Source organism: Schistocerca serialis, unplaced genomic scaffold (assembly GCF_023864345.2).
Source record: "Schistocerca serialis cubense isolate TAMUIC-IGC-003099 unplaced genomic scaffold, iqSchSeri2.2 HiC_scaffold_1401, whole genome shotgun sequence".
Classification (NCBI taxonomy): Eukaryota; Metazoa; Arthropoda; class Insecta; order Orthoptera; family Acrididae; genus Schistocerca; species Schistocerca serialis.
This window is the reverse complement of record NW_026047627.1, coordinates 2,606,335-2,622,017: the sequence shown is the minus strand read 5'-3', so window position 1 is coordinate 2,622,017 and position 15,683 is coordinate 2,606,335. Positions and strand designations below refer to the sequence as shown.

Sequence of the window (15,683 nt, the reverse complement as noted above, 5' to 3'; positions counted from 1 at the left end):
CCATTTATTGGCTAAAGCATGATGAAAGGGGCTACATAGGCCTAGGGAGGTGAGGGTGAGCCAGAGCTTGCAATTTGGCGAACATTGTTCGCGAAGCTACCGAAAGTGGTTGTCTGCCAAAACTAAGTCCACAGTGCCGCAGCACCGGGAGAAGCGGGAGATGTTCAATGCTACAGGGCGCGCATCCGCCTCGCGGGTGAGCAAGAATACAAGAGAGCGGGCCCGGCGACGGGCGGCCGGGTATATTCGACGCACCACGCGGCTTCCTCCACCGTGATTGGTCAGGACCGAGCAAACCGTGCGGGCGGCATGGAACTTTCCAGAGCGTTGCCGGCTAAGCGACGCCTGGGGCGGCGTTACCTCGTCAGCACATGAGAGAGGCGCGTGAACAAGGTGCCCTTCATCGGTGCTGACTTCCTGTTACTAAACCGTGGGACGAAAGAATTTACAGGCAGCTAACGCTGCCGGCCGTGGCTTGGCCGCAATGGAAAAATGAAGTTACTGGTTGGAGGCTCATATAATAAAGTAAAATCTCCTATTGCCTGGCTCATCCTTTACAATAAGCTAACATGTATGTACTGGTAAATAGTAGCATTCTGAAATGAACTGATAATATCATAGAGCTGTATAGATGACCTCGAAATCCCAAGACTTAGTGCAATAACATACAAAAATTACATAGCACGACGACAGGGCAGTTAACACACTTTCTAAGCAGTGAAGACATAGTGAAAATGACACTGTGCCGCGACTCTCGTCGGTAAGTACTATTTCAGTATCCACAGTCCAGTTCACTTCAGGATACAGAGACCAAGACCATGGGAGAAGCATAACTGATAAATCATATGTAATTATTTGATGAAATTATGACATACACCTCAGGATCCAGAAGACAGCCCCTGGGTAATTACATATCCTGATGATTAAGCATGCACATAATCGAATCAGCACGTGTGAGGATAAAGAGATCTCTGGAATTAGCATTAGATTTGATCATCATGTGACGTCACAGCAGCGGGCAGGACATGCAGCTGCCTCAAGCGTGCTGCAACATGTGACCCTGTTTCTGTTATCATAATACTGAGGCCATTGAAACTGGAATATTTAGAAAGCGTCATTGAATTGTCTGTAAATAGAACATTCACCCCATGCTTGAGATAAGCACATCAGCCTTCTCCACTGCTAATCCATTTCAAGATCCTCTACTGATGTCTGGGGAGATCGAATCCTGTCTGCATGAATGGGTCCTTGACTAGATGCTTGTTGACTATTGATGACGGATTCCACTGAATTTTCCGTAAATGGTTGACAATCAAAGAGGACACAACGAGGTTCTCTGCTGTGCATGATGAGGGTTTCCTTGATTTCAATTGTTGATGTTCTGCCTGTGGAGCATCTCGATGACTGGCCAGCTGAGGATTCTTCAGAATGTTCTTCCAGACCTTTAGGAGAGCTGGTTTCTTAGAGCTGGGGGTAGGATGATGCTGAGAACAGGAAGTCTTAGAGCGATTGTACTCTGAATACATCCCATAATACCTGATTCAGTTGGACATCTATCTTGTTAGTATGAGCACTATTGATCCTGGTCGAACAGTAATCTTCAGCAACAGAGCACTTATGATAGGGTTAGAGCTAAGGATCTCATAACACGAGCATTAGCTCCCCATAAGATACCACCAAATTTTTGAAGACTGTTCTTTCTCGTTTTGACTTTAGGTGCTACTTGTAAGTCAAGAGTTCTATCTAGCGCTGTTCCTGTGTATTATGGTGTAATGCAGTACAACGAGACTTGGTCTCTGAATCTGTCTTCTGGTGTGCACTCTGACTGTCTTCTGCATAGATGTAATGTAGATACAATTATTTTCTGTGGATTTAGGTGGAGCCACTATTTCTTGATGTATACATCTAAGACTTCCATATCTGTGGCTAAAGAGGTTTCAGTATCAGAAACGTTGAGGCTCTGAGCCACCAAGCAAATGCCATCAACATAAATCAATTTTTTTGAAGACTTTTGGTAAGCTGTGCATGTACAGACCAAAGTGGTAGTGGACTCAGAACAGACATTTGAAGTAAACTATCATTTGGTTTACGTACCCTATATCTGTCATTGTGAGAATGGATATGAAATGCTCTATTGCTGAGCATGTTGTTAAGTAAGTCCTTAAATTGACGACACAATCGTGAATTTCTAAAGAAGTGCTTCTCACCAAGCAGGGTCGAGAACAGCTGATAGGGCCAAAAAGGCAGCTACACTTACTAATTTCTGCTCATACTCATTTCCGATATAAGTAACTAGATACAGTGTCTCTTTCTTAAATTACTTTCGCTTCTTAAGCTGGGCTAGCGCCTTTATTCTTAACGAAAGAGTGTGTTTCGATTGTTACTATATGTTGAGAGTTGCACTCTGTAACTTCGTTGGTGTAACCAACAGTCTATGGAAAATGTGGTTCATTAGTCAGCATGGTATGTTTTCATTATTTCTATTTGCTTATTTCTTTAATATCTGAAAACAGTTTACTATTCACATTCACCCGATAGGTACTTTCCAATTACTTACACAGTTCCAAGATATGCTATTAGATGATGGCGTTCAAGCCTACAGAATTCATAGCCACATTGCATTTACCATGATTGGCATATCATTACGAAATTCTACGTAACTTCCTTAAATTTGGTTAAATCTAAGGCAATTCCCTGTTTATTGTTTCTTTTACAAGCTAACAATGGTTGATTGGCAACCAAAACGTGTAATGAATGGTAAAGCAATGTGTTTTTGCGATCAAGAAAATTAAAAGGTTTCGTAATTAAGTTTTAATGTTTTAGAAATACATAAGATCACTTAATGCAGCTCCTGATAAGTCAGGTCTTAATAAAATGTGATTAATGTCAAGATCATTCGTCGACTACTTCAGACTGACTTTGTTAAAGAATGTCTGTTTCTGAGTTGCTGATCCAAATTACAGTCACTGTTGACAGGGGAGAGGTGAAAATGAAAATATTTAAGTTTAGTACAAGCAGCAATGTGCCCTAGCAAACGTGTTACTCTTTGAACGGAAATGTGCTTAATGATGTGGTGACAGTGTTCATCTTTAATCTGAGGCTCTTATTTGGTTTGGACGCAGCGTGTAATCCTGGTGGATTGGAGGACGATGTTATTCTTACAGCTGAGTCCTGGCATTCGCCTTATGAGTGGGTTAAAACCTTCCTTTAAAAAAGCATCACCTGCGATTGTTTGTCGATCGTTATGGCATTTTGTGTCCTGTTACATTGTACTAGTAGTCTTTAAGACTAATGCTTAGGAACTAATCTCTAGTATGATACGAAGGGATTTGTAACATAACCGTGTAAGTCAGAGGTAAGTGCCATGTTATATAGAAGAAACTGGAGTCCTTCTGAATGGTGTAGTGGTCTATGTCTTTGTATAGTCAATAGCATAGCTACATCTTATTTAGAATTTATGCTGTCATGACATCAGATAGGTTTGTTTTTTGCTAATGTAGTTATGTCAGATATATATATCATACTGAAGGTAATATTACAGATAGGGAAGTGGTCATGGATGTAAATGAGGTGGAAGATGTAACTGTGCGAGATAAAATTTGACAGTGTTCTGAAAATTCTAAGTCGAAAAGAGGCCCAAGGAGTAAACAGTCTTGTGGCAGGATTACAGGCAGCCTCGGGAGAGCCGGCCACGGCGGTGCTCTCCCACCTGTTGTGCCCGGCGTATGAGACAGGCGAAGTACCCACAGACCTTAAGAAGAATGTAATGTTATCAATTCCAAAGAAAGCAGTTGCTGGTAGGTGTGAAAATTACTGAACTATCGATTTAATAACTCATCGTTCTAAAATACTAACACAAATTCTTTACGGAAGAATGAAAAAACTGGTAGACGCTGACCTCAGGGAAGATAAGTTTTGATTCCCGAGAAACGTGGGAACATGCGAGGCGCAACCTGACCAAATGGAGGGTCGGTTGGTAGGACACGTTCCGAGACGTCGACAGGTAACCAATTTAGTTTTGAAGTGAAGTGTGGGTGAAAATCGTAGACCAAGTGGTGAATACAGTAAGGAGATTGGGAGGGATGAGGGCTGCAGTATGTACTTGGAGATGAAGAGGCCTACAAGTTATACAGTAGAATGGAGAGCTATTTTTAATACCAGTCTTGACACTGAGGGGCGCAACAACATCTCTCTGTGTTATAACATCTTATTTTCCAGTTGGCGTATTTCTTCATTGTTTATAACTGACTGTCAGAGTACCTCTGAAGATAACGTGAGGAATGCATATTTATTTAAAGTAGGGGAAGTTGAAAATCACAGGTTGGCGATGAAGGATAGATTTCGTGGATCCACTGTATTTTAATCTACTCGACTTGCTTATCGATGATTCCTGCTTGTTTGTGAAGGGGCTCACCTGCTCGTTAATTCTGCCACATGTCGGGCCCTGACAACAGTAGGCAGTGTCATCTGTGTACAGGGCTCTTCTTTCGTTCCTCGATCTTTAGCGATGTCAGCCGTGTTGTTGATGTGTAGCAGTGGAGACGTGACTGTCCCACGTGGCGTCTCTGCGGCTGGCATAATATTTGTCGAATGGTGATCACCAAGCAGCGCTTGTACTTACCTGTTTCCAGCAACGTTTTTAGTAAGCTGCACACTTTGGCATTGGAAGTTCAAAAGTAACGTTTCAAAGAGCAGCCCAGCATGCCACAACCAATGGAAGGCGCGTTCGCCGTCCACGAGAAAGCGTGCTGGCGTCGCGCCCGCCGTGTTACTTTCAGCCTGCGTCGCTCTGCTGCTCAGTCCTGGGACCGGGTCACCTGTGCTGTGGTTGCCGCTGAATCCGGCTTGTTCTTGTGCGATTATGTTGCTCTATTCCTTGAATAACTTTGGTCTGTCTCGAAAGCTTTCCCTGTCACTGAGAGCACGGTAACCTATGATTTGGTGTTGTTTTTTGGCCTTTCGGGTTGGGAAATCATCTTGATTTTATCTTGCTTCTATTTTAGAGAGACTATTTTCAGTTTTATGGCCGCGATGAAGAAACGTCTGATGTGTTTGAGGCAGGTGTCTTGTGAAAGGAGTGATTTATTTTGTTATCTTCCAGTGCTTCCAGTCTCTGAGCTGCTTTCTTTCCATTTCATATTCGTCAATCTTATAAAGTAGTGGATGTTAAGCGGTTGCATTCGGATTTTCGAGTATTATTTCTTCGTCGGTTTCATCGAATTTTGGATACCGTGGATGACCGTGAATGTTTTTGTAGCACTTTGAGGAACTTTTTTGACGTCGTCAGTAATGAATGACATTCTCATCAGCTATTAAGGATGGCTGTTCGCAAATGGTGTGCTATGACCTGTTGGAACTTTTTTCCAAAAACTGCTGCTATTGTAGGACCTAATTCTTGTGATTACCTCGCGCATCATTTGGTGGGTTTCTCTTCTTATTAGGTCATTGAAAACGTTGAAGCCAATCGAAGCATACCCATTTGGTTAGTTCTGTATGGTCTACAGAATTTCCCTACTGTTAAAGTTTGTTTCTTATGTACGTCAGGAGTGTTAAGGAGTGGTTTGAATAGTTGATTCGTTAGGTTTTGTGTTAAAACGTATCAATCTGAATTTTTCGACTATCCGATTTCGTGAGTTTATGATCGTTTTAAGTTTTTTCCTAGTTTTTGTGGTTCACAGCAGAATAAATGTGAGGTATTCGTTAGCTATGCAGTCGCCAAATTCAGTGTAGCTTCAGAATCTGGGTAGCTATGTTATACGTAGTATATGTTCTAAGATAGAAGTGCCATAGTGATTGATAAAAGGCGGCGATCATTTCTGAGTCTTGCGTGATTCAAAATGGCTACAAGTTTAATATCTTTCTTGTTCAATTTTTCAGCAAATATCGCAGATCTAGCACTGAGTCTCCTGTTCCTTTAGCTGGGCAAAATGAGAGTATATAATTCACGAGATCAGTTGGCAGTACCGCGGCAGGATACATCGTTGTGGTGTTTTATATGAAAGCCTCTGAAGCATCTATCTCAGCTTCTACTACGGTCTGGTTTGCGTGACAGATACAGTTATCTAGATTGATTTCTCTACCTGCTCATGAGGTACGTGCTGCGACTATAATACCAACTTCTTCTTCTCTTACTATGCCTTTAGGGAGTTTGTTTTTAGAGCAGAAACGCAGTGTGTTGACAATGCAGATAGTGGCAATATCTTTCTTAGGCTTGAATGTGAAGATTAATTCTTGTTTCCTGGTGTCTCAGGCTAGGTTGGGCATAGGCCTCCTTGTCTATCAATATGGCGATATAGACGTGGATCCGTGTTCGCCAAAGAACGTAGTAGGAGCTTTTTAGAAGCTGCTGTTATTATTTCCCTTCCTACAAATATCAGGTTGGGAAGCGCTGTAGTGAAGACTCGGAGTATGTTTTCCGTTTGATTGTTTTCGTGACATTCTTGGACGAAGACCGTGATAGTTTCATGAATGCGCTTAATGTTTTCAGTTTTGTTTGCTGAGATAGGCTGTTTTGGCCTTTCTTTGCAACTCTCATCACTATTAACGTTATCAGTGTTGCAGCTCCTGCATTTTGGTGCTTCTTGTTTCGGGTCTATTTTGCAATTAAAAATTCTATGTGCTCGAATCCGTTCTTCACATTTCTCTTTATATCGCAGCTCTTCGTGGCTTATTGGAAAGTGTTGCAATATGGACGTAGCTGTTATTGAGGAAGTAGTGTTTAAATAGTCCAACCTTGTGAGGTACACAGTGCATTCTGAAATGGTGAACAAGTAGCTTGTTAGTTGGTTCTTTGTAACTATAGATGACTGGAAGGAATAGCGGGGAATTTTGATTTAGTTTCCCGGTACCTTTAGGTCCCCTTCAGTTTTTTCGTTTGTTGTATCACGGTCAAAATTAGTTATCACAAAGGCGAGCGTGACTCTGTGTGGTTTCTCTATTGATTAGTGTTTGGCGTGCGGTGTGATTTCTGTTACTGTTGCTTCAGATCGGTAAGTAACTCAAACTGTTCTCTCGGGTTTCGATATCTTATGGGTGTGTTGTGATGTTGGCAAATTTTTTCGGATTTTTTTGTGAACGACTTGGTGGTCCAGGCAACTGTTTTAGTGCAGGTTACAACGATTTGGCGGTTTCTTTGCCACCTTAGTTTATAGTTTATTGTAGGGTTTGCTGAAGTGCCATAAGTTGTGTTAGATGTGCTTTAATTCCATCTGCACCCAACCAGTTGTAAACCTTCTTCTTCGTGAGATGTATTTGGATGAGTGTAAACTTTTTGTAATTGGAGTATCGTGTGTGTGGCGGCTTTGCCTGTGTACTTCGGGTTTCTTGTCCGGGTTTTCGGCTAGTTCGCGTAGCGTTGCGTTTCTGGAGATCTAGTGGACACAGAGATCTCTATTTCAGTCTGGTGCGCTGAAAACTGTTGTTGCATATCGGAAACAGGACGATCCATAGTCCCCACTCCCTGCTTGAGAACGGTCGCAGTCAGCGTTGAGTTCTGTGCCTTTAGCCTCGGCAGATGCGAGTTGGTCGTCCCTGTCTCAAGTGTGGCGGTTGTGCAGACTGCCGATCACAAGTCTGAGTCGGTCTGACAATGCTGCATTTGACGACAGTGGCGCGAGTAACGCATGATGCACTTTGCAGGGGACATCGTCTGAGTAACACGTGTGCTGTGGAACAACTACGTACATGTAACAACAGTTCAAGCAGTTTCGGCTGCGAGAATGCTTGTCTCCAGATATATCAGAGGAAACCCCTTAGTAGGTATATCGGTTGCAGAAGTTAATGCTTGATACCCCACGAGTGAAAGGGTTGTAACAGGTGATTCCCTGACCACCCATATCTGCTCGCTGGTTCGCCTTTTTGAAGACCAGAACGTGACAGCAGCGGCTGTAAGCAGCAGCAGGGAGTGGCCAGTGGTGGGGCTTGCAGTCCTCTGCTGCTCCTGATTGGCTGAAAGGCCCACGTGTAGAAGGATTTCGTGGAGAGGCTCGGGGCTCGGGGAATCGAGAGCTGGCTGTCGGCGCCCGTGTGGCCGACGTGGCGGGTCGCGGGCTCTCTGGAGCGGAGTTCCGTGTCGCGACGCACAGTGTTCTCGAGTTTCCAAACGCGTTCTCGTTTGCGCGCATCCATCACCGCTTAAGAACTTTCCTGTCGTTATCTGCTAATGTTGCATGGTAATTAGTGTGGGCGTTTACGGCGAATTGTAGCTCAGGGAAAACTCGGTGATGTTAGCTAAGTGGCAGTGGTGCTCCGACTCAGACTGACTTGGCTGGGGTAATTGGATAGCGATAATCTCAGTTTGTTATCCAAATCTGGGAGTAATGTTTTTTGAGTGACCGTCTTCCTGTTGAGTTTGAACTGTGTATTTCGTACAGCCAGTCGAAAGTAATTTCCTGGACTTGGCTGTGAATGTTCCCAGAACTGCGGTCGGAACTCGGGATCCTGCCTGGGGGTAAGTAGGTGGCACGAGGGCCGTTAACTACTGGCTTTCGAGCGATGAGGTTCGATACTTTCCAGCGGGTCGAGGCTCGGCTGGCGACCACTGTGTCGGACCGACTTTACGCGTGTCCAGGTGGTGCAGGACGCTTGTCTGGGTGGGCCGCTAAGCGCCCCCAGTGCGCCCCGTGTCGGCTCTGGCCTCCTCCACCTAAAGAGGAGGCCGCGGCGCGCTCTCGTGGCGTCATGCAAAGCGGGCCAGGGTTGGCTTGGCGCTGCGCTGACAGAATCGAGGCGCACGGCCTGCATATCTTCGTCAAACGGGTTTACAGAATGTGTTGAGCTGCCGGCGCCCCCCTGCGGCCAGGCGGGCTGCACCTGGCACCTGCCTCCCTCGTGGCGCTGCGGCCTCTGGTTCCACTGCGTCCAGCACGGAAATCGCCGTTAACACTGCGCGTGCCTGGTAAATGCACAATTCACGAAAATCACTCCACGTAGTACTATTTATCACAGGATTTTCCGTTGGGCTGGGTACTGAATTCACACAGACACTCCTTTACTTTGCTCACTCAGGTTTTATTTGAACAAATGGGAGATCTTCTATTGATTACGAATCACAACAATTTCGGCGTACTGTGTGTTTTTAGTGAAGCTACTATGGCACATGTTTTCCAGGACTCACAGTACTGGCACAAGTTTATCCTTCCACAGTACTGTTTCTGTGAATACGCCTTTAAGTAATGTTCTTCCTTGCTCAAGAGTGGCACATGGAACATTAACTTTTAACATCTGCCATAGTACCCTTACAAACCTCTAGCTTAACAAATCACCGTCTTGTCTCACAAACCCAATAATGCTAATCTCATATAACTCTGCCATTCGACATTTTGCGTTCACTTCAAGCCACATTTCGCACAACAAGTCATGTGTTACTTTCTTACTATACCTATTTGAGCCACTCTATGTAATCGAACCACTAATAAGCTCAACAAACCCATTTACACTTTCATGCACACACCATGCACTCTCACAATAAACCCAAGTCGACCGTTCGCCTTTCCTACCAGAATCCTCACACGTTTATTCAATTTCATCTCGCTTCGCAACATTACGTCCAGATATTTCAACGAAGTGACTGTGGTAAGCAGGACACTTGGAGTGCCGTATCTGGATATTGCGGGTTCGTTTTTGCTACTCATCCGCTTTCGTCTACAGCAAGAGCCACCTGCCATTCATCACACTAACTAGAAATTTTGTCATCTTGTGTCAACCTGCAGTCACTCAACTTATTCCATATGCTCGTTCTTCTTCTTCAAGTTACTTTTCACCCCGCAATGGGACACCGTGACAAATGCTTTCGAGAAATCTAGAAATATGGGATCTGCCTGTTGCCCTTCATCCATAGCTTTCAGTGCATCATGTGAGAAAAGGAAAAGGTGAGTTTCACAGAAGCGATGCTTACCAAAACCGTGTTGATGTGTGCACATAAGCTCCTTAGTCTGAAGAAAGTTGATTATGTTCGAACTGAGAATATGTTCAAGGATTCTGCAGGAAACAGGTGTTAGGGATATTGGTCTGTAATTTTGTGGGTCCGTTCTTTTACCTTTCTTCACTTGCACTTTTTTCCATTCGCTTGGTTCTGAGAGCTGATCGCAAGATTCGCGGTAAATGCAAGCTAAGTAAGGGGCCAGTGCCGCACACTAGTCTTTGTAAAACCAAACTGGCATTCCACCTAGGCATTCCCACTTATTTATTTTCAGCTGTTTCTCTACGCCAGGGGTACTCATTACTATGATTTCCAAACGGGACTCTATGCGACGGTCAAGCGACAGCACGTTTGTACCATTCTCCTGCGTGAACGATTCCTTAAACGAGGAATTTTTAACTTCGGCCTTTTGGAATATTCTAGCGCCAAAGCAGACTGGTCAACGTGTGACTGAATAGAAGCGTTAGATCCGCTTAACGATTTTGCAGAGGACGAAAACTTTTTCCGGTTCTCCGGTGGTAGCTGTTGTATGATTCGCGCACAGATCTTTTCACAGACGCACGAATCTCTACAAACCTTGCTGTCCTCATTTGCGCGTTCTCTTTTGAACCGAGAATGTAACAGCCTTTCGTTCCTCAGCATTTTCCGAATTTTGTTATTAAAGCACGATGAGTCTTTTCCTCCCTTCATCCACTTAGTAGGCGCATACTTTTCCGGATCACGATTTACAGTCTCTTTAAACTTTAGCCATAATTCCTCTATGGCCATAATTCTGGAATTAAATGATTGTATTTTATTGTCTAAGTGAGACGCTGACAACTGCATATCAACTCTCCTAGCGTTCTTGACTGATTTACTGACTTTCGTAACCATAGTCGCTATGATGACATCACGATCACTAATCCCCATATCTATGCTGACGCCATCGATAAGGTCGTGCCTGTTTGTGCTGGCTGACGAACTAGCTGCTCAACACAGTTTTCGGAAAACGTGTTCAAAGTCCTTCACAAGACTGTCTGTCTGCACGACCTGCAGTGAATCCATAGACGTCCCAGTCTATACTCGGTAGGTTAAGGTCACCGCCAGCTAGTGTCGTGTGATCTGGATATTTATGCAATGCTGATTCTTTGAATGGCTCCACATCTGTCCCAGCGGAGTCGGGTGGGTGGTAAAAACATCCAACAACTGATATGGTTTCACCTAGTCCTGTTATGTGCGACCACGTAACTTCACTATTGCACTCAAATTCAACCTCAGTAAAGAGAATATTTTTTGTCAACTCCAATAAACACTTCCCCTCCTACGGCGTCGAATATGTCTTTCCGATAAACATTCCAAGACTCGCTAAATATCTCAGAGTTTTTTTTACTTTGGGTCTTAGCCAGCTCTCAATTCAAGAATAATTTGAGGCTGATAACGTTCATGAAGGAGAGCAAATTTGGGAACTATGTTACAAATACTTCTACAGTTGACTGATAAAAGTTTCAGAGTCGAACTAACTTTACTCTGAAAGCTATCTGATTTCCCTAAATGTGTACCAACTGGCGAGTGTTCATGAGAGTACCTCAAACTACTGGCTAGCCTGAAACCCCCCATGTGCACTCCACAAGTACTCTGCTATCCGATCAGCTGCTTCCTTTGTGTAGTGCACCCCTGTCCTCAAATCTACCCATCTCCGATTTTCAGTTCACCTTCCCAACCACTGTTACCTTCATTCCCACTGCCTGACCGAATGTCGATAGTTTCATCCCGTCACACTATCTGCATGTGTCCGTACACAGTGAACCGGTAACCCACTCACAGTTCTGATGACAGATGTGGAGTAGCAAACCAAAAATCCCCACTCAATAAACATCGTGGAGTAACAATACCGTTCCTCGAAAACAGCTCCAGTTGGCTACAAGTCATGTTCAATCATCCTGCATAATACTTTATCCTGATTGTGTATTTTACCACCCTGGCCGTGATGTGTCCTACTGCCTGTCGCTGTCCGAGAAATCCTATAGCACATAATTTCGTTCCTCACACTAATCACTGCCTCTCCACAGCTGTTTACCCACATCAGTTCCCATGATGAACTTAACTGTAGATGTCGGATGATCACCTTCGTTTCAAAAGACCTAGTCCATTTCCCAGACACACTCATCCCAAAGTAGCTCCCCTACCGACATCTTCAGATATAACTGCAAAAGTCTTTCATCTAATTTATAGCAATCACGACTGAGTCTAATTGTCCATCCTAATCCATGTTCTCCACCTCCATAGCTACCTCACAATAAGCCACCTAAAAGACTCCAACAACACCGCCACAAGACCTGTGGTGCCTGCTGGGAGCTTGCCCATTCCCACACAGGAAGCCACCTGGTCACCCTCCATAGTGCCAACGTATCTCGTACACTACTCCATTCCACGACCCCATATGTCAACCACTCGAGAGACTATTCCGCTTTCCTCCCACTCACAACCTCCACTATTTACGCTCTGTACTACGGACTGATTTAAACACACCAACCACAGGACAAAATATAAGAACGATGGCTATCCGCTTCCTTCCCTCATCGCTGCTTAAATTTTTCCTCCATCTATTGAGATGAACATGACTTGTGGCCTCTTTTCCTCACCGACTGGATGCCAGTATCTGGACTAGAGTCGCTACTACATGGTATTACCGTAATTTCTCCCGAAGTGTTTTTTTTTTTTTTTGTCCCGAATAAGACGAGGACACGCTCACTTTTCGTGTTAGGTTCCACATCATTGTTTGCACAAATTATGAAAACTTCGGAAGTGTCTGTAACCATCAATACTTTCTCTAGTAAATGCAGTAACACCGTTTATTGTGTCAGTTTTCTCCGCTGGTCTGTTACGTAATACGTGGCACATTTTAAGACACAATGCGAATCAAAGAATCGAGGGCTAAAGGAAGTCAAAAACCTTTGTAAATCACGAGTTTCTGTAACCATGTCCTTCACTACTGTCTGTTAGTGCTAGTTCTTTACTCCATTTTGAATTATATGATCCCTGTGTTTTCTATAACTTTAATGAATACTTCCATGGATAAAAGTGAGATAAACTCCAAAAAACCATAGTGAGTACGACAGACATTTGAGTGTACACTGGTTTATACCTGATTGTCAAGTTCCCTGGCCCATCCTTGTCTTCTTCCACCTCGTAGTGCTCCACCTGTTTGCTGGCGAATTGCAAGTCCTGTAACCATCCGGTTAATTTCGTACGCAGCATGTCTTTCACACGTTCCATGTCCTTAATCCAACCGTGGAGTTGCTGATCACTTGCGTTGTTACCCTGAGACACACAGAAAATAGTTCAAATTACTTTCATAACATCCACAAGCAGCAACCTTTCTTAGTACACAGTTACATGTAGCACTATTACATGACACTGAAATTACTGCCAGCGCATGAGTGTAGTACATTCAGTTTTGTACAGGCATAAAAACATTAATGCACAGCAGATGCCTAGTGGGGCTTTATTAAATAAATACATTTCTCAAACTGTGACATCAGATTAGAGAGGTGCAGATATTTCTTGGTAGTTGACATTACAGACGTCTGAATGTATGAATGTATACTCCCGTGACGATGTATCCAACTGAAATGTTCTGGAGCTGCCAGCAGCGTCGGGTTCCTACGTGTAAAGCCACATGGCGTGGCTGGAACTCTGACGAGATTCTATTCAAACTTTTGAACGATTTTCGAAAATAGAATGGCCAGACTGTTGGCAAATCCGTAAAAAACCTACTCGTTACCAACGCTGTGAGAAACCTGAACACATGTTATGACCGTCTACAAACGCAACGATAGACATCAGCCGCTCCATATCTGAAACATTGTCTGCACACACGAAATGTCAGTTTGACTCAAAATTTTGTAGCGTTTGTCTGTTGCCTGGCTGATCGCTTTTGCCGAAAATTTGCGTTTGTTGCTCGTCATCTAACACGATGTCGTCTGTATCTGAACACGTCTCGAATATTGCAGATTTGAAGGAATGTATTGACTGTCCGAGCGTTAAGATCGTTTTTTCTGGACCATTTTCGGGTACGTAGTTCACATTTGTGTCACATATTAAGGTCTATGTTACTTTGGCGTTGTAAAATTCGTAAGCTTCTAAGTCAATGCAATAAAGATACGGCCATTTAAATTATATATTTTGATACTCGAAACATCACTCATAAAATCAATATGGTGCTCCCTGTTGATTTAGAATCATGACATTTTGAAAGAAGCCAGATTTCACAGTTCAAATAAATGAAAAAAATCTTAAAATCCATAATTGGTAACTATATAACTCTAGAAAATACTTTTCGTATTATTTTTTATCAGTCTGCCTATTTGTCTGTCCATCTGTTAGGAATCTTTTTCTCTGGATACGTTCTGGGTATCATGTTCAAATTATGTCACATACAAAGGTATACGGACCCTTGGCGGCGTAAAAACTGTAAGCTTATAACTGACTCCAGTCAACAGATACGGCCGTTTATGTCTCGTGTTTTGATAATCGAAAACTCAGTCATCGAAACCTATAGGGTGCTCTCCATTGACTTGGAATCGTGAGATTTGGCAACAACTAAGTTTTCCGGTACAAGTAAAGCAAAAAATCGGAAACTTGTCAACTTGTAATTATATCACATAAAAATGTCGTTTTCGATTTTGACATACATTGTATTCATCACCTGCTGAAAGTATAACATACGAACATTACTGCATCCAAACATAAAATGTATATTGTATTCATGATTTAGTACGTAAACGGAAATATGTTATTAAATCTTCTCTCCCTACATACATAAATTAAAGTCCTCTGCTTGCTTGTTCTTGTTTGTTTGGGCTGGGCTGAGGAAATAACGAAGAATTTCTGGACCGATCTTGGTATTGCTGGGAGCAGTATCTTGCCAGTAAAGTTACAGAGTCTCGATTACAGGCAAAAATCATTGGGAATCTCGATTCCCAGGACGGAGAGTTTGTACAGAACCCTTAGTGCGTGAGTCCCTCTCGCACTTGCCCATTCTGTTTTCCTTTCTTCTGTCTACCCTAGCATCACACAGTATGTTGTTGTGGAAGGTGAGTGCTCACCACAGACATGGGTGCCGTCGGGAGAGTCTGAGGGAAGTGGGACAGAACTGCTCTTGTTCTCTGTACGTGGGGTGCCCAATCCTTTTGGGTCACACTGAAACAGGTGACAGTGGTTCCACAATAGATTATATTGAGGTAGGGAACCAATACTCGAAAGTGCATATTTATTGTGTTAAGGAGATACACAGCAATAGATTATATTGAGATAGGGAACCAATACTCGAAAGTGCATATTTATTGTGTTAAGGGCATACACAGCATACACCACCCAACAACAATGTAGCTGACACCAATTCTTCAAAGCAACGACTGTCAGTCTGAATGAATGTATGTATTACAATGATGCCTGCAGTTCTTCACACTCTGGCAAAGATCTCGGGTGTCCGTTGTGCACTCGAACAGTAGCAGCTGATAAACAGTGTACACACCTGACCACCAAACGGACCTACTGTACACAACTAGGCTCGTAGCACTCAAGCATCGCAGTGGAGCATTGAGCTCTATGTCTGCTTGTGTCAATCCAGTATCGTTCACAGAGCTGTACTTTCCAACTTCATACAGTTTGTATTGTTTGTGGATGAGGCCTCATTCATCCGCGATGTTTTCAAAAGCCAAACAGGCAGATCTAGAATGAGGACAACACCCACGCCACCCACATCGGAGGCCAACAGCAAAGA

At 43.5% G+C, this 15,683-nt stretch overlaps 1 protein-coding gene across 1 annotated transcript in view; it reads right to left on the bottom strand.

The window, feature by feature from the left end:
* Positions 1-983: 983 nt before the first annotated feature.
* LOC126442698 (uncharacterized) overlaps positions 984-15,683 on the bottom strand; it is a 53,146-nt gene continuing 38,446 nt past the window's right edge. The window contains exons 4-5 of the mRNA XM_050090747.1: positions 13,044-13,219; positions 984-1,095 (exon numbers count right to left, since the gene is read on the bottom strand). Of these exons, the coding sequence (XP_049946704.1) occupies positions 984-1,095; positions 13,044-13,219 (288 nt within the window). The remainder of the gene's footprint in view (positions 1,096-13,043; positions 13,220-15,683) is intronic.